This window comes from Diplotaxodon limnothrissa, linkage group LG3 (genome assembly GCF_057381915.1).
Source record: "Diplotaxodon limnothrissa isolate DT_005_m linkage group LG3, D_limnothrissa_male_GT1.1, whole genome shotgun sequence".
Taxonomy (NCBI): domain Eukaryota; kingdom Metazoa; phylum Chordata; class Actinopteri; order Cichliformes; family Cichlidae; genus Diplotaxodon; species Diplotaxodon limnothrissa.
This window is the reverse complement of record NC_140598.1, coordinates 46,251,310-46,271,416: the sequence shown is the minus strand read 5'-3', so window position 1 is coordinate 46,271,416 and position 20,107 is coordinate 46,251,310. Positions and strand designations below refer to the sequence as shown.

Genomic DNA, 20,107 nt, shown 5'->3' with positions numbered 1-20,107 from the left:
CACAGACCCAGGTGGTGAATAGTTGTTCGCGGTTGTTCGCGCTCTTTTTCAAACATAGATTATGTCGTCAGTTTTACAGTTTTAACCGATTAAAACACAGTTTTACGAAGAATCACACATAAAGAAAGGGTCTTAGTGATATTTTAACGACCCCTTGCCAACGCAAGAAAGTTGGCGTTTTTACAACAGCAGCCTCATTGTTCGGCAGGTTTTTTTTTTTTTTTTTTCTTCTCATTAGCACCATTCAAAAGTGACTTAGCTAGCAGTGGCAACTTCTATCTAAAACAATTGAAATATAGCAAGGTGTTGTATATTTAGTGTGCTGATAAGGTTTTCAATATTTTTATTTTTTCTTCCAAGGCTGAAGGCCAAAGACAAAAAGACAGAAGAAAAAAAAAATTCAGACTGCAATTAATTTCAGGTGGAGACAGTAAACACAGGTGAGTTGAAAGATCTATTGAAGAAACCATTCATTAAGTCCCTTAAGGTGAAGATTTCATATATTGATAATGATAAAATTAACACAAATTAAAAGTTTCACTGATAAACACACAATTTTTCCTTGCTTTGAACCCCATGTTCTATATAGATCACAGCTCTGATCTGGAGAACACTATTTTAAAATACTGTGTAGGGTTTTTGTCAAATGATTAAGAAACATACTCTCTGTCACAAGAGACAGAAAGGTTGTATCTTAAAAGAAAAGTCTCCAAAATTTAGTAGAGTCTGATGTCATGCAGTTTCATAAACATGTATTCTCCCCAAAGAATGACACCTGAAAACTTTGCGTTAAATGAACTTTTCTTTTCCCTTTTTAGGAGGCGCCTGATATCAACGTGAAACGCACTGCAGTACTTCGTGCCCTTCCTGTATACCTGCGGGAGGAGGACCCAGAATTCTTTTAGACATGTAATGTAAGTGTATTTTTGCATTACTTAAATTCTGCCAGTAAGATAAAATGCTATGGATTTTTTTAAATACAATTTAATACCCTAGCAGCTACCAAATTGTACAAACAAAATACCCTCTCTGTAGAAAACCCACACACACACAGGTCAGGAGCAGGGCACAGGCGTATCACAGCACTATGGCTATGCTGCAGGTGGCCCAAAAACCAGGCTGAAGTCAAGATTTAGTTTCTTTTTGAGATAAAGTCATGAAATAAAAAATTACTTTTTTTTTTAGAAAAATAACAAAAATACAAATTATGTAATGCAAGAAGCTAACACGTTAATGTACATTTTTCAAAAAAAGTAGAGTACCCTAACTCGTTACAAAGTAACCCACTACACTGCTGAATGTTTTGCTAGATTACAGGTCATGCTTGTCACATTCTCTCAAACCAACCTTACTTATTTAATTGGGGCGATCGTGGCTCAAGAGTTGGGAGTTCGCCTTGTAATCAGAAGGTTGCCGGTTCGAGCCCTGGCTCCGACAGTCTCGGTCGTTGTGTCCTTGGGCAAGACACTTCACCCGTTGCCTACTGGTGGTGGTCAGAGGGCCCGCTGGTGCCAGTGTCCGGCAGCCTCGCCTCTGTCAGTGCGCCCCAGGGTGGCTGTGGCTACAATGTAGCTGCCATCACCAGTGTGTGAATGGGTGTGAATGTCTGGATGACTGAATGTGTAAAGCGCTATACAAATACAGGCCATTTACCATTAATACTGTGTCTATTCCAGGCGGACGCATTGGATGAGTCGACCCTCATTGACACTCCAGTTGCCCTTCTCACAGTGGTTACCGACGGCGCTTCCCAGTCCAGTCCATTTTACTTCCTCAAGCATGGCTGTTTTGGTGAAAGGCGACTAGGTGATGCGTGATATTCCCAGATTTGCAAATGCATTTGCTTTATTGTTTGGCTTGATCTATGCTCTGCATTTAGACTACCCCAGGAAGCTGGTTCACACATTTGCCTTAGTCCAAAATATCTTCATGGGGCTTGATGACGGCAAACCCCTGAAACCCCTGCCTACATGCTCTTAAGGAATATAAGGCAATGTTTGTTAGGACACGCACTCTGTTACTGAGCACTTTGTTTGAAGCACTTTAAGCACTTTAAGTTTACTACAGGCTTTGGGTGGATTTAACTCCATCAGTTTACCTAATTTTCCTATACTTGACTGCCTTATCTGGTTATTTGGAAGCTGATCGTCTTTGTACCCATTTTAAAAAATTGTTTTTCATTTCTATTTTAAAAAAAGTGATTAGTATTTTACTTTTTGTTTTGCATTTTTGTGTATTTTGAGAAAGATGCAATTAGGACTGATGTCGTCCTTTGTGAGTTTATAAAAAGATAAATGTTCTACACAGAATTTATAATGCTCACTTTATGGTGCCGATGTCCATGTTAGTTGTTTTATAAAAACATTTGTGATGTTTTTAAATTTTCATGAAAAAATGTTAAATAAACAAAATGTAAAGTAACTGAATTTCCGTACTTTTTTTTTTTTTAGTAGTCTACACTCACAACATAAATATCTTTTAATTAATAATCAGATAATTTGAGTTTAGGTTGTAATATAATTGCATTGTGTTGCATCAAAATAATAAACTACAAGAAACACAAAAATATTGAAATTAAAGTATACAGTCTTTGAGTAAAGCTCAATTAATAAAATATAAAATATAATTTAAAATTTTTAGGTTAACAATAAATACAAATTTTGAGTACCCCATACTTAGAAGATATGAGTTTTTGTACTTAAATCTTTTGAGGTAATCAGTTTCCACAAAAGTTTTAAGTTCAGTCAACTTGTTCGGGTTTACAGTGTATCTGAAAGTTGTTTAAGCAGCGCAGGATCATCTTGAGAAATCCCTGTGAAAAATAAGGCTAGACTAGTATTTAAAAGCACCTGCCTTGAAGGTTTTTAGATTTTTCGGACGTTCGTGATGAAACTATTGACATTAGTGTCAAACAATGTTTATTAATTCCAACAAAAGATATATGAACCCCCGATTTTTCCTCTCAAATAAAAGATGGTCAGGATGCAAGGGCAATGGGACATGTTTTTTCTGCTATGTGGAAAATAAAGTGTTAGTAATGTAATGTCAAATGTGCAAATTAAAGTCCTCAAAAAACAATTCAACCTAGGGAAATATTAGACACACGAGCAGCACATAATTCATATTTTGGACTAAGAGGAATCTTTGGTAAGGATTTGTTCAATTCATTTCAATTTTATTTATATAGCACCAAATTACAGCAACAGTCGCTTTATATTGATATCTCATTTTAGATTAGGTCCCGATATACATCTACCTACCTTATTCTTGCTTGTGGTTGTAACAAATAATTTTTGACAAGGGCACAATGACCTTATGAGAATGCTGATTGCACAAGAAATCAAAGCAGGGTCAACTATAGCATTGCACTGCCACAGTGAAGGCCATGCTGCCAAAATTTTGTTTCAATTTTAAAACACTCAGGCAGCTCTTAATCACAAAGTCAGTAGTGTATGCAAGAAAATGTTGTATATTTATGAATTACAGGCAAGGAAAGAATACCAAACTGTTAATAGCTTCAATTTTGATTGAAGCTGGAAACACTGCTAGCTCATGAGGTCCCAACAATTCTGAAAAACTGTAGGGTGATTCAGGTTGGTCAGGTATTACTCATGTTAAACTTAAATAAAATAAAAATAATCATTCATTTATGTTTATATTTCAAATGTTGGTGAGAAACATGACTACATATTTTTGTTTTCTCTTTTATTTCCTACCAATATTATAAATAGATCTTTTGTTTTTGTTAGATGTCACACTTCCTGTAAAGCAAATTGCGTAGATTTCTTTTTCAGAACAGAGGGAGGGGATGTCACATATCCCACCTATTTCATGCAGAGTATAAAAGCTGAGCTATGAGATGAACAAAGGGACATTTTTGACCTGTTGATTCTTTTATCAGGGGAAAACTGTAAGTATTGTTTTTTGCTTGTTCTTTTTTTTTTTTTTTAGATATCTTCATTAGACATTATTACATTATACTTACATGATTTAAACAAAAGTCTTTCTCCAAGATTTCAATTTCATTAAAATATTTTTGTCTGTGCAAAATAAATAAATAAATAAAAATGAATCAGTCTTTCTCATTCATCTTTTCTTCCATAATCTCCAACAGGCATAAGTGAGACTATCAATGGGGCAGCTCAAGTCTAAGATTACAGGGTCAGGCCCAGGTATTCACCAGGCAAATCCTGAAGAAGGACCTCCCAGGTACTCCTCACACCATTTTGATAGCAGTATAAATCCAAACTCCACCATCTCAGGCATGTCAAGGTTTGTTAAACGCTAGATTTTTTTCTTTATTTATTCTCTCACTTGTAAGTCTTACATGATACTATTATATCACACTGATCCTACTTCAACTAGCTAATCTATAATCTGTTAAATATGTAAACATAAACAAAGTAAATTAATAAATAAAAAAAGAAAGAAAATCTAGCAATCACTGAAGGAAATGCAGTTTCAAACAGTTATGGTTTCATTATTTATTAACTTTTTCTTTCTTTTTTTCACTGGAACAAAAAGCGAATCAGGACAGAAGGACATGGAGCTGCGAAAAACTTCTATCTATAACACCATAGACATGGCACCACAGTTAGATTATTATGCAAATACACTGCCCCACCAAGAGATCAAAATCAGACCTTCCCTTGATGTTCTGCGCAAAACATTTGAGGTGAGATTTCCACCTGTGGAAAAAAGATCTCACTGTTGTGTTTTTTTAACTTTGCAACTAGTTTAATCAAAAACTGACATTTTATTATATTTCTATTCAGAAAACTAGCAGATCTATTTTCTAAATTATTTATTATTGTTTTAGGAAGTGGAAGCAGAAAAGGCTGCCGCAGATGATGCCGCCGCAGAGGATGAAAATGAAGAACCCCAAGGTCCTCCAGGGAAACCGCCTACTAGATTTGGCTGGTTTATTGCAGTCTGGGTGAACAAAGCTTTTGTGTATTTAAGTCTACAACATACAAATGGATAGAAGACTAACTAAAAAAAGGAACAATTAAAACAAAACAAAAAAGACATTTCTTTTCTTTTCTTTTTATCACAGATGCGCTGCATGCTGAATATCTGGGGTGTCATCCTCTTTCTCCGGCTAACATGGATTACCTCTCAAGCAGGCATTGGTGAGACAACATTCATTCATTGTTCAGCATATTGGGTCCTTTTCATTCCTGCTTTCTGCTGCCAACTCTGGTATATATAACATTGATTTAGGCTGTTAATTCTTGATAGTAGATATACAATCAAACAGAAAATGATAATTTGGGGTTGAATAAAATACTCACCTTGATTAAAATTTGTTCCTTTTCATCCTGCAGAAGGTACTTCATACTATTGGCATGAGAAATGTAAAAAATCAATAAATAAAACAAATTTATATACGTTGAGAGTACTTACCTAGCCCATTTTTGTGGATATATGACAAAATAAATACAAAATGTATCATAATAACAGAATTGTATAAGATCTGTAGACAAGAAAATTGATACACTACATGTAAAACATTCTTATTCAAGCCCTTTAAACAGGACTTTGATATAATAATTAAAGACCTCCATGATCATAATATTATAATACTGAGTCCTAACTTGTTTCTTTTTTTAGTGTTGGGCTTGGTTATCATAGCGCTGGCTGTGTCAGTGACCACAACAACTGCCCTCTCTATCTCTGCCATCGCAACCAATGGGAGAGTGAAATCAGGTGAGCCCATGTGCAATTTAAGAATTCCAAACAAACCGTCTGAAGTAATCTGAAAGTATGAATACTCTGGATTCCTGTTGAAAAATCGCCATTAAGTCTGTAAAAATGGAAATTTTCAGTTGGGTTAAATTTTTAATTTATTTATTTGAATATTGCATCTTAATAACTTTATTATTAACTGTGTATTATGTATATACACTTAGCATTCAAACTAAAAACTCCTAAAATCACAAATTGAATAAATGCTTTTAAAATGGAATGACACAAGTATACGTGTGAGAGGACGCCGCTCAATCTTGCCTTTTAAAATCATCCCTTGAATTTCCAGCTTCAAACCCACAATCCTGTCTGACACTCTCTTTATCTCTATAACACTTTTAAGAAATGTTTCCTTTAGGAGTATTCTCACTACATTTATCTTCACATCAACATTATGATAGAACAGCTCCAATGCTCCTGGCATTGCTTCCCTTCTTCCTGGTCCCCATTCACACACAATATTTTTAGTATCCACCATTCCATCATATCAGTGAGCTCTCTTTTTTTGTGAGATTTGCCCTTAACATTCTATTCTAGAATACTTATCCCATTTGAACTACAAATTTAAATGGAAAAGGTTTTATGCCAGATGCCCTTCCTTATACAACCCTCCACATTATCTGGGCTTGGGACTAAAACTATAAGCAGATTGATTTGTTGCTTGTTTCCAATTAAGGCAATTCAAATAGTCTTCAGAGATACTTCTCCAGGCCTCTAGAGGGACATCCCAAAACATTTTTGTTTTGGGATGGTGAAATTTCTTTTGATCCATTTCCAGCCAAGATGTTTTTATCACTGTGCACGTGTTGCTTGTGCACAACATCAATCAATCAATCATATTTTCAGCCGTAATGGAGCCCAAGTGGACGGTGAATGGTTTTCTTCAAATGCTCTCGTCCAAAGTAGCTCAAGTAAAATAAAATTGGAAACCAGCCAATTCTGGTCTCTAACTAGGAAGTTTTTGCATCTTTGAGAAATAATCAACCCGTTCTCACTCCCAAAGCGTAACATTTTACGCTAGGTGACAAATCGTCACCATATTACGTTTTCGGCTACCCACCACGTTCCTAAATGACGACCTCGGAAAAAAGAGGAAATATGAGAACCGTCTGGACTGAATCTACACATGTTTGCTCTTTTTCTTCAAATCGCTTAGAAACACGCTATTTAACATCATTAAAGGTAAGGGCTAGGGATAAGGTTAGGTTTAGGGCTGGAATACAGGGCTGGAACGTCTATTACCGCGGGAGCGTCATTGCACTGGATCCCAGTCATAACCCACCGCGTACCATAAGAACGCCGAAGGTCTCCTTTCGCGTTCCTCAGGAACGCCGCGGGACGTGACAAAACGTCGACATGTTATGCCCCGGGAGTGAGAACGCTCTGGAAATAATATATCTGTTGGTCAAGATATTAATCCATTTCAAAAAGTTCAAATTAGTGTTCTGCATCAAATAAAGAAAAAGGAAAATCCATTTGTTATTTGGGTGTAATACTTCTTAAATAATGATAAACTTAGATAATTCAAATGTTTGGTTAAATACAATCATTTTAAAATATCACAGTTATGTTGGATATTGAAAATAAGTGCTTTTCCACAGTCAGAATGTGAAAAACAGAAAACTCATGAAAAAAAGCCTCATCAATGATATATATATTTTTTTTTAAACCTGAAGAGTAAATATGCGTTTGCTAGAAAGCATAATTTGATGTGATGTAAATTTAGATTTAGTGTTTTCAAGAGTGATGGGCACATCACTAAAAGAGAGGTAAAGTAAAAAAAATAAAAGAGTAAAAAGACAAAACAGAGTCACGGCACATGCCTGTATCATTAGCCAGAGTTTTCTTAGATTAAATTTTCATACTGATGCTCAAAAAATGAAGTCAGCTGATTGATAAATCTAACCCCATTGAGAATATTTGGAAAATACCGAATACTTTATGTAGCTGTTTGATTCTCCCATAATCATAAGAAGATGGTAACAAATAAAAAAATATTTGTGGACATAAAAATGATATTCCATAAGCTTATCAAAGTTATGTTAGAATGAAAGGTGTATCAAAGCTAAAGGCTGTCCAATGACATATTAGAGAGCGTGATTTTTTTTTCACTTTAACAGCCTTGTTTCTGCTTATTTTTAAATATTTAGGTGGGACATATTTCATGATCTCTCGCACACTCGGTCCTGAACTAGGAGCATCAATTGGGTTGATCTTTTCCCTTGCCAATGCTTTGGCTGTTGCGCTCCATACTGTTGGCTTTTCAGAGGTTGTACGCGATCTGATGAGGGTAAACAAATAATAATATAACTAATAATAATAATAATAATAATAATAATAAATAGGTAACCACATCTTGTAAAATAATGCATTCTAAATCTTTATACTTTCATATTCCTGTTAATAACTTGTTGATTTTTTTTAGAGCTATGGTACCATAATGGTGGATTCGCTCAATGATGTCCGTATTATTGGTGTGGTCACGGTGACAATTCTTTTGTTCATTACGTTCGGTGGAATGGACTGGGAAGCCAAGGTAAGCAGACCCAAACACATTTCACTTTGTTTGCTGGACATGGGTTACAAATATTGTTGTTTCTTATTAATGTTTACTCTTCATTACACCTGTTTCAATTATCCCTCTATATTCTTTTTTCACTTTCACTCTCGTAGGCTCAGATTTTTTTCTTCATAGTTCTCATGGCTTCCTTCGTTGATTACCTTGTGGGAACACTGATACCTCCCACCCTACTGAAGAAGTCACAGGGCTTCTTTGGATATGACAGTAGGTTTATTCTTCTCACAACAATCTATTTTCCAAAATGTATCTTTGAAAAAATCATTTTGATTAAATTACTTTAGTTATCAGTACTTCTAATAAGTTCTGCCTACCAGTTCTAATACACTAATCTTCATTCTCTGATGTCAGTTATTCTGGACTGTCACTGACAATATTGAACACGTTATAGGATTGACATGAATTAATTATTGGAAGTAATAGCTGAAAGAGCAAACTTTCAGCTACTTTACAAAATCCTGACGCAACTGAGTGTGCCTTTCATATGCTGGAGAAGAAATCTAAAAGGGCAAACAACTGAAACAAGTACAAGTTGAAGGTGGCTGCAGTTTTCACCAGAGAAGATTCTCAGCAACTGCTATTTTACATAAATTGTAGACTTCGAATACTCCTTGTTTGCAAGGGATCTGCAAAGAAGTACCAAACATGACTGTTTTAACATACGTAATATTACATTTTGTCAAACACTATGGTGTTCTGTTACTTTGAATCAAAGTGTGGAATGTGCAACTGCACTTTAGATCAATTTTCGATTTTACACTGAGGAACATTTGTTGCTCATGTGGGGTTACTCAAAGAAAAATATTTATTTGTCCCAAACATCATATGTGTTTACAATAGGGACATGTTTTTAATAATTTAAAGTTTAATACTATTTAAGCTAATATCTCGTATCTTCTACAGGGGATATATTCATAGAAAACCTCACACCAAGCTGGAGAGGTCCTGATGGCAACTTTTTCCGTCAGTTTGCAATTTTCTTTCCTGCATGCACTGGCATCCTGTCTGGAGCCAACATCTCTGGAGACCTCAAAGTATGACAAGCATCAAGAAAGCAAGATGGTTCTTCCACTGAACCCACTAAGGTTTATATGTGAGTGATGACTCTAAAAATATTTTCTTTTGTAGGACCCTTCTACTGCTATCCCCAAAGGCACCCTAATGGCCATATTTTGCACCACTCTCAGCTACGTTGTGATTGTTATCACTTCTGGTAATTACTCAGTTTCCTTTTTTTCTTTGCATTAGACATGGCTGGAATCTAAACTTTAAAGCTTCATTCAGATTCTGTGGTATACAGGCATTTTTTTTCTTGTTGAAACCACCCGTGAGAAAAAGGTCAGACACTATGAAACTGTTTTTTAACTCTGTTCTGAAACTAAAATTGACTGCAGGCGCAAGTACAGTGAGGGATGCCTCTGGAAATATGACTGACCTCATGACTGGAAACAGCACAAGTGGCTGTTTGGGACCAGCATGTAAACTGGGCTGGAACTTCACAACCTGCGTCCAGTCACAGGCTTGTTCACAGGGTTTGGCAAACTACTCGCAGGTACTGGTCAGCTAAGAGATAAATAGCATTTATGTTCATTGAAATTTTAACCAGTTTTTTTATTTATTTAGGTAAAATAAACATTGTTATTGGTTGTGAAAGGTTGGATCAGGTCTTAAGTTATTTTTTATATTTACACGTAAAATAATCCCATGGATGGTTTTCGATTCTCATCTCACCTTTGGATCTAAAGATCTGAGTTTGAAACATATTGAGATTACCATGCTTTCATGTCTTCTATTATTGTAATGATCTTTTAACAGGTTAACCCAAAAGCATTGAATTGACTATAAATTAAATAAAATGATGTATCGAGGTTCATTAGAAGAATCAATTAAAATGAACATGTTACATTGTTTTTAAGGAATTTGTACTGACTGTCCACTACTTTCAAGATTTAAAATTGATTTACTAAAATTGATTACTTGTTACTTTTTAAATTGTCATTTCCTAGCGCCAGAATATATAGTTCGCCTTCTTTGCCCTTATCAAACAGTGTGCAGCTTTCACATACTTAGAAACTGTATTTTGGCTTCTTTGGTTCTAGAATGAGCTGCATAATGAAATCTAGCTTGCCTTATTAGTATCTACTTTTAAGTTATTCTTATTCTCACTATAAAATTGCCCTTGACTCTTTCATGGTCTTTTTTTGTAATCTTTTTTAATTTCCTTATATGTTGTCTTTTGTTCGTTTAGTGTTTCTTTTCTGGAACTGTCTCTTGTAATGCTGGTTCTATTTAAAAAGTGCTTATTTATTGCTTATTTAAACTGTACTGTTTATTTTTGTGAGCATTTATATTAAATGTGTTGTTTTGAATACATTATTCCAGTTTTTAACAATTTCATTTTGAAACTTTTCTACAGGTAATGGGCCTGATATCTGGTTCATATTACCTCATTGTTGCTGGTGTCTTTGCAGCCACCTTGTCTTCTGCTCTTGGATTTCTTGTTTCTGCCCCTAAAATTTTTCAGGTGAGAACCACCTGAAAAAAAAGATACATCACAATGACTGAACCATATGTTTTATTTTTTAGACAATAAAATATGGATTGTCTTAACCAAATTTTCAGCTTGTGCAGCATAAAGTATTAATTTTGCAGAGTAGAACAGTGATAGACAAACATCTGACACTAGCTTTCACAGTTCTACTATTTCTGCCATAGTATTTATAAAGATGATCATAGCATTTGAGATGGAACTCAGTTCTTAGCCACATTCATCTTAGCTTTTATTTTGTTTTAATTCAACCTGAATTAATTTAACAGAAAAACTACGGGACACTGCTACCTCATGGGCTCGTGACTTGTCAGTCACATGGGGAAGCACATTGTTTGTTATCACCTTCCTGGAACAGATGGTGACCTTAATGACAAAGAAGCCACATACTTTTTTCCACATACCTTTACACAACTGGTTGCCTTTTTGACACAGATGTCAGAGAACCGATGATTATTAGAAATAAATCAGATTTCCGTCTCTCCAGCATTGCTTCAGCAAGGTTCTGCAAAAAAGAAAAAAAACTTAATTTTTTTGGTGCAAATTCCTATATCCCAACTAGAATAAGCAGCAAAACAATGAAACATGTAATATAGTCATCTGTAAATGTAGTAAAGTTATTATTGTTAAAGAAATGATGTTTGTATTTTATTTCATCCCTCAGTGTCTGTGCAAAGACAATGTATACCCGTATATTTCATTCTTTGGAAAGGGTTATGGCAAAAATAATGAACCACTTCGGGGCTATATACTCACCTACCTCATTGCTGTGGCCATCATTCTAGTTGGTGAGTGTAATTCAGAACTGTCCTCCTACTGTTATTTGAAATATTGTTTCATATATGTGCTGATCGTTTTTTCCCCTTTTGTATTATTACAGCTCAACTAAATATCATTGCACCCATTATCTCCAACTTCTTCCTGTGTTCCTATTGTCTCATAAACCTAAGCTGCTTTCATGCATCAATTGTCAACTCCCCTGGTAAGTTATGTACTCAACTATCGCACTGCACTAAGACTTGATAAAAGCTCATGCCTATTCACTAAACAAGAAATTAACTATTTCACCAGGTCAAAAGTGATGTCTAAGATAGGTGATACTTAACAAGCTGATAAGAAATAATGTGAAGATATATTCCTTTGAGCATCACTTCAATATTTTTTGTGCTTATGCTTAGGGAGGGCAAAAAGAGGGGTTTATATTTCAGGTTTTTTTTGCATGCTGTACTGGACACAGTTCTAGAGATCTAAAATCAGAACGTTTGCATTATGCTCAGATCTAACTGTCCTTCTCTTGTCATCTCTTAAAGGATGGAGGCCAGCATTTAAATACTATAACAAATGGACAGCTTTGTATGGAGCAATGGCATCTTTTGCTCTGATGTTTGCGTTTACCTGGTGGGCTGCTCTAGTCACCTGGTTCGTCATCTCCCTCCTGTTTCTATACATTACATACTTAAAGAAACCAAGTGAGTCAAAATCAAGCATAGGTTGGAAGTCAATGTTGCTTTAACAAGAAACATGTCTCAGATGGACAAGTGAAATGCACTGTATTACCTTTCATTTATACTGCATCCGTTTGCATAATGTTTTTTATTACATCAACAGATGTAAATTGGGGCTCTTCAATACAGGCAAGTTCATACAACATGGCTTTGTCATTCTCTGTGTCTCTTACTGATGTGAAGGACCATGTCAAGAATTTTAGGTGAGGGATCTTAAACGTTAAAATGCATTTGTCTGTTTTTTATTTCATGTGTTCTGTTTTCAAAGAGTATTTGTGTGATCATTGTTTTATTTAAAAAAAAAAACTGTCAAAATAAATCCTGCTAACATATGCAGAATGGTGAAAGAAGGACATATCAACAAGTGCTGATCACATATCTCAATTAAACATTAGGATAATTCAAATAGACAGTAACTCCCGGACATTATCTTTGTTCTCTGATGTCCTTTTATTAGACCACAGTGCCTTGTCATGACTGGACCTCCAAAACAGCGCCCTGCACTGGTGGATTTTGTTGGCTGCTTCACTAAGCAAGTAAGCCTTATGATCTGTGGAAACATTATAATGGTGAGTTTCTTTGTTTCATGTTTATTTATAAGTTATAAATGACAACTGATTGACATTTTTGTATCCACTTATTAAAAGTCCTCACAATGGCTTTTTGTTAGAATTTTTTTTTTTTTTTAATTGCACATGCTCAGTTCCTTCTGCTTTTCATGGAAGGTTGAAATTGCCTTTTCCAGGAGCCAGACAAGCAGACCCAGTTTCAGGATTCCACAGATCAGTATGTTAAATGGCTAAACAAGAGGAAAGTTCGCTCGTTTTACACTCAGTTTACAGCTAACACCCTCAGAGATGGAGTTCGATATCTGATGCAGGTAGGTCCTCTATTTGACAAGCAATTGTTGCTCACTACCCAAAAGAAACTAGAAAATGAATAATGGCTTCTTACAAGTTATACTGTATGAGTCTCATAATGTTAGATAATGTTAAACCGTTTTTAATCAGCATGTGAGTGGCTCTATTTAGCCTGAAAAATTAAAGGTTTCTCATTGAGTTGCAGAAGACACAAATACCTATGTGGATGTGTCAAGAATGGCATTCTACTTACAAATCAGCTTTTGGTTTGTAATCATGGTGTCAGGGCTCTGTGTGCGGGCAGGTGGAGAGGAGGACCCAAGCGCAGGACTGGAACACAGAATTGTAAATCAAAACCTCAGCTTTATTGCTGACATGAAAACCAAACGTGAAGTGCCATGAATACAGAAACCAAAAAAACCCGCACAGGCATAATCTGAGGGTACAACGCGACACTGGGTTGAGGACAACACAGGGCTAATATACACAGGGTGGTAATCAGGGAATGGGTAACAGAAGGGAGACACAGCTGGGGGAGATCAGGGCTAACGAGACGGGGGAGCTAAGCTGCACACACTAACATAAGACAAAGACTTTCACAAAAAGACAGGAAACAAGAAACCACTAAAGATGCAGACACGACACAGAGACAGACTAGACACTGAACAGAAACTGCAATACACATGAGAACCCAAAACCTAAGAACTGATACCTCACCAAGAATAACTGAAACAGATCTATAATGATAATAATAAACAAAGCACCAGAACATCAGAAAACAATCCATAATGCAAAAATAGACCAAAATATAAGAAACTCAAAATGCTGGGTCAACACTGACCCAGAACCGTGACACATGGCATATCATTCCTTTTTTAAACTATAAAATGTTATCAAACATTTCAGTACTATAATACAAGTGAAGCAAAGGGTTGTGTTTAAATGGTCTGTTTAAAAAGAAATGCTATAATTTATATTCTTGTTTAGGGGTGGATTTATGTGTTTTTCCTGCATCTTATTTATGGTGTCATTTTAAAATTCCACTATCTTGAAAATATTGTAAAGTTTTTTGACATTTTCAATATAGATATCCAAGAGTTTAACTCAGTTTAACTTAAAATGTAAAATGCCTGAAATCCCTAAAACTTTTGGATGTTTCTGACAGCTTATTATTATTATTATTACTATTATTATTATTTTTTTAATTCAAGGCTTCTGGTCTCGGCAAGCTAAAGCCTAACACGCTGGTCATTGGCTTCAAGTCAAACTGGATGGAAAGTTCTCCTACAAGCATTGATGATTATATCCACACTATATAGTAAGCTTATCATTTTTTTCATATTCTGTATGTGTGAGCATCATTCTATTGTAAACATCAAAGATTACATCTTTGAATCAATTCTGAAAAAAACGTTATGGTGTTGTTATGGTTTTCATTTTGGGAGATGAAGAAAACATGAAGGAAAGCCGTGATGCGTAGGTTTATTCTATTTTAACCTCTGTTTTGGTATTTGAATTGACAATATCTGTATTTTTGAAAACTGTTATTCATAGATAGGTAGGGTGGGGTCACGTTACCATCCACGAAAATTTGGCTTACATACACCGTGGTCTTAAGGGTCAACTTAATGATTTGGTCTAAAATTCATAAAAAGCCTTTTAACGATTCTTTTAAAAGTGTGGTGTGCATTTTTAGCATATCGAAAGTACCATACAATATTATAACACCTTCTACTTAACACTGAAATGAGTAAAGAGTCCTTAAAAGTATTTCTGTTGCTCACACACTCTCTTTTACTGTTCTTCAGTGATACATTTGATGCCAACTACTGTTTGTGTATCTTGAGGATGATGGATGGGCTGGACATCAATGACCATGCTGATTTTAAAGGTTGGATACATGGCCTAGAATTCTTTTAGGCATCAATTCCCAAACGTATATATGTATAATTTATATATATTATTTATTTTTTAACGTTAGAAAACCAAGGCTTTGAGCCTGATGAAGCCATTGAAAGCAATGACCATCAGCTTCCTGAGAAAAACTCTGGTAAGCACTTCTAATACAAATATACATTATAATTACTGCTTCTTAAGTACGAATATGGAGTAATCTTTATGATAACACATATCTATTGCTTTTTGCAGCTAATGACATTTCTGAAAACAGCAAAAGCGATCAGGTCAAGACTGTGTTTAAGAATGCTGGGGGAACAAAGACTATCGATGTCTATTGGATAGCTGATGATGGAGGTGAAACATGGCACACGGGTTACATGACAATTTATTAATATGTGTGTAACACTTAGTTGAAACACTGAGTTGATATAAAAGTGTGTGGATTGGGTATCTGGTCAGAATTCCGGGCCACCAGTTTGGGATTCTGACCACTTACTTTGGTCATCTAACTATGATGTCTCTTGGACACATTGTGAATGTGAATCAAAGGATGAGTTGGTCTGTGAGCTAATCTGGAAACACCTAGATCAGTCAGTAGCCAAAGACAAGGAGGTCTCAACATTTCAACTTAGACTGGTGGATGGATAGTTGATAGATATAATTTTAGTGCCAATATTGGCTTTAGTCAAAACTGAATCTTCACCTATCATGTTGAATATAAAATAAACCACCGCTATCTTGCTCTTCTCTAGGACTAATTCTACTGGTGCCTTACCTGCTCACCAGGAGAAAATGCTGGCGAAGCTGTAAGATTAGGGTATTCATTTTGGGAGATGAAGAAAACATGATGGAAAGCCGTGATGCGTAGGTTTATTCTATGTTATCCTCTGTTTTGGTATTTGAATTGACAATATTTGTATTTTTGAAAACCCTTATTCATAGATAAATTGAAATTGAAAGGCGTGGAGGTAAACATTCTTCCAGTAAGTTTTTATTTGTGATCTATTTCTTTATTGTTAAATAATGTATTGATTAAATTGATATAATTTTTTCCTTTAGAAAAGTTTAAAACTGTATATTTTAGATGTACAACACACAGTCGGCGATCAAATTTGAAATAGCACCAGGACTGAAAGAGCGTTTCCCTGCATGCTGTTCAGATTGGGGTGAAAATGTTTAGGAATGTTTCAGGTTATATGACATGGTGTTTGATTTTCAGAAACTGAAGTGCTTTAAGGTTGTTTTTGATTTCTTTCAGAATGATGGCCCTGCTGAAGAGATTCCGTATCAATGTTACTGATGTTGTCGTCATGACAGACACTGAGAGGAGTCCCCAACCCAAAAAGTATGAAAATCTTACCATCTTTTTCAAATAAGACAAAATATACACTTTTACAAAACTCTGTGAAGCTTTTAACCCCATAAACAAACGACAGGCATGGAATTTCACCTTAACGTTTCAATTATGAGTCCCATTTTTATTTAGTGAAAAAGATATTTTTAAACATGATGTTGAATTAACTGTAATAGAACACTGGAAGTAAAATTATTTAGAGCATGTTTAATTCTAGCAGGGTGTTTCTTTCCTTGCCAGCAAACTCATTTGTGTCTTTTTGATGCCTTGCAGTATGAATAGGTTTTTGGAGACTGTTGCGCCCTACAGGCTATATGACGAACAGCAGGAAGATGTCTCGGTTCAGGAACTAAAAAAGAAGGAACCATGGAAAATATCTGACAAACAGTTTGAAGCTTTTAGACTTAAGGTCTGTCTCTCTGTACCTCATTTCTGACTAAAGGAGGAGATGACATGCATATGATTGTCCACCAAATTAATTAAAAAAAAAAAATTTATTTACAGTCTGAGAGAAAAGTAAGGCTGAATGAAATCATCCGGAGGAATTCACAAAATACCACCCTCGTGCTTGTGTAAGTCGACTGTTTTTATTACCGGTGAAATTCAGAGCCTTTTTTGGTGCAAATTTGTTAAAACTGTCTATTATCTATAACATCGTATATGCTGCCATTGTTTTGGTGTATATTTAGTCCCAGAATTTAGGCAGTTTTATTATACATGCATACACCATTTAACATTCCCTAGATGGTTTGTATTATACTATAATGTGGTGTATAATATATAATATGAAAATGCAGATCAAAAATAAAAGGGGATAATTGTAATGGATTCAGCAATGCAACCTTCAGGAACTAAATGACTTTACATCTGTTTACCATTATAGTATATGTTTAAAAATTTTAAAACATAAATTGCATATTTTAGCTATAAAAACATGATAATAATAAGATCTAATATTTAATAAATATTTTTAAATACACAAGGGACAGTAAAAGGCATTATTAGGATCTCAACCCACTCTGCCTAATAGATATTGGAAATTATATATATACGTGTGTGTGTGTGTGTGTGTGTGTGTATTCATATATATATATACATACACACATACACACACACACACACACACACACACACACACACACACTATTGGTCAAAAGTTGTTTCGTTTTTAACTGTAGTTGCTGATTTGTTTCTATGCTTTCATTTCAGAGTACAATTAAACTGCATAATAAAAAAACTGTGGTGTTCTAAAACGTTTGACTCGTAGTGTACAGTTACAATTAAAACAAAAAAGAAAAGAAAAAAAAGATAATTTTATGCCAAACCACTTTGTTCTTTAGAATGTAAGATTTCAAATACAAAACAAGAACAGTCTATTTTTTTTATGGTACTTCATTTATTTTAATGCTAAACCACAAAATACAGTGTGTTTATAAAAAGAATAAATAAATAAAAATAAAAATAGAAGAAGTGTATTTCTGTAGTTGCTGCAAAAAAAGTCCCCAAGCAAGGTTATTTTTAATTTATTTTGCCATTTTTTTATGTTGATTGTAATTCAATAATCTTTTTTTTTTTTTTTGTTATAATTGAATTCTTTTAGGAGTCTTCCTGTGCCGCACGGCGACTGCCCCAGTGCTCTGTACATAGCCTGGCTGGATACTCTGACCTGTGGCCTCCACTGCCCTGCAGTGCTTGTACGAGGAAACCAAGAGAATGTCCTCACTTTTTACTGCCAGTAAATCCTATGTTAGTGCAATGAAATCTACAGAAACAATATTTTTGATACTCTAAAACGATGTCCTGACAATAAAGGAGAAAAAAAATCACACAAGACAAATAAGTAAATAAGAAAAAGCATAAATGCGTGTAAATGATGTGCAGTTGTTACAATGATTAACAAATCTGATGAATAATAAAGAATGATCAAAAATGGAAGATAACACCATTGTGGTTATTCACTTTGTGCTGAATAATTTCAAACTGTGTATTCCACAAATAATCACATACAGAGCTTACCCAGTGTATTACACTAATTCAGTGCCACATCACAACAATATATATATATTAGGGGTGCAACGATACACAAAATTCACGGTTCGGTTCGGTTCGATACTTTGGTGTCACGGTTCGATATTTTTTCGATACAAAATAAAATGTTCATGCCTTTTTAATTTGTCATTTATTAAAATTATAAATATATATTTTAACTCAAAAGTACAGTTTTTAAATTTAACCCTAACCCTTGTGCATGTTTTTTATTTTGACAGCGAATGCGCACCTGCGGACCACTTATGTGCAGCCCTGGTTATTTAGCTCATCATATTGCAGCCACAGAAATTATTTTGTCCATGAAACCATAAAGCTGCACTTTCTTTTTGCCTTATAGTCTGATTTGTCATAACTTCTCCGTTTTGTGGTAAGCTTTTCTTTGGCTGTCACTTCTTCACCCTGACCTGTCTTATTTGGCTCAGCAGAACTGAAATATATATCTGTCTGTGAAGGTTCTCAGTCATCCAGGTCATCTTAGTCAAATATAAATCCTGCTGCTTTTACACACACACTCAAATAAGCTCAGCGATTCTCTGCGCGATCAACCTCTCACATGTTTAAGCTGCGGGAGATTTCACTTGTCATGTTTGCATAGTAAGCTAACGATTAATAAAACGATGTCAGAGGAATTGGTGCACAAATTATCATCACTCACAGATCAGTGCTGTCGCTCTCTATACACAGTTCGCAGGATTGCAAAGTGAAAGCAAAAAAACAAGCGCAAATTCAAACGCGATTTCAATATGTCACATATTGACAGTGGCTCACCGATGCCAATGACATAATTACCCAGCTACATTTCTGAAAGAATGCAAAAGCATTGACATATATTTTTCCTTCCTACAATAGCCCGACGGGCAGGGAAGAGATAGATTTTGGTAGCCCGACTGAAAAAAATCGCTAGCCCCGGGACGTCGGGCTAGCGATATTGCAAGCCCTGTATCTGATTGAGGAATCACTCATCTTTGGAAAAGAGAGTTTATTACAGAGAAATGTCTCTTTCCAAAATAAAAGCTATACTATCCGCTTCTTCTGGGCTATATTCTCAGCAGCATAAGGAGAATCATGTGCTAACAGCTGTCTAAATGACTCGGCTAAAGTTAGTAGCATGCTTGTTGTTTTTGTCTTTGCACTAGGATGATGTCGGCGTAAATGTGCAGTCATATTCGTTGTGTTCCCACTAGTGCTTTCAGGTTAATCTCGTTGAAATGACCTTAATGCCACAACACGGCAAATCTCCGTTAACGAGCTACCGCCGATCGCCCCGTGCATGGGGCTAGACGGCCAACACGTTAACGAGCTAACTGCGCTAACACACTAGCTCCCACCCATGTAATTGAGCATTGCGTGGCACATCCAACATACTGTTTTACTTTAGTCCATGACTCGCTTACCTTCAGGGTCATACGTCACATGAAAACCAAAATAATTCCAAACGCCAGATCTGAATGAGGGTGGGGGAGGTCCATGTTGCAAGGAGAGCTTAACTTCTGTCTTGCTAGCTTGCCCTGTGCTCTTCCTTCTGACTATGCTGTCTGTGTTGAGCGCTCAGTGGATCTGCGCTCG

At 35.5% G+C, this 20,107-nt stretch overlaps 1 protein-coding gene and 1 long non-coding RNA gene across 2 annotated transcripts; both read left to right on the top strand.

The window, feature by feature from the left end:
- Window positions 1-394: 394 nt before the first annotated feature.
- On the top strand, window positions 395-2,149 carry LOC146636130 (uncharacterized). The gene is made up of 3 exons (XR_014905477.1): window positions 395-440; window positions 819-914; window positions 1,677-2,149. It is a non-coding gene; the product is annotated as an uncharacterized LOC146636130 (long non-coding RNA).
- Window positions 2,150-3,977: 1,828 nt separating this feature from the next.
- On the top strand, window positions 3,978-18,353 carry LOC146636129 (solute carrier family 12 member 3-like). The gene is made up of 27 exons (XM_085350730.1): window positions 3,978-4,209; window positions 4,525-4,675; window positions 4,820-4,936; window positions 5,057-5,132; window positions 5,614-5,709; window positions 7,899-8,038; window positions 8,174-8,284; window positions 8,422-8,533; window positions 9,230-9,360; window positions 9,455-9,539; window positions 9,721-9,878; window positions 10,743-10,850; window positions 11,539-11,662; window positions 11,755-11,856; window positions 12,185-12,343; window positions 12,483-12,582; window positions 12,837-12,948; window positions 13,125-13,259; window positions 14,451-14,557; window positions 15,048-15,130; window positions 15,221-15,289; window positions 15,388-15,492; window positions 15,891-16,002; window positions 16,397-16,483; window positions 16,766-16,901; window positions 16,997-17,064; window positions 18,093-18,353. Exons 1-27 carry the CDS (start codon window positions 4,133-4,135, stop codon window positions 18,229-18,231), a joined length of 3,000 nt encoding a protein of 999 aa, XP_085206856.1. The 5' UTR covers window positions 3,978-4,132; the 3' UTR covers window positions 18,232-18,353.
- The last annotated feature ends 1,754 nt before the right edge of the window (window positions 18,354-20,107 follow it).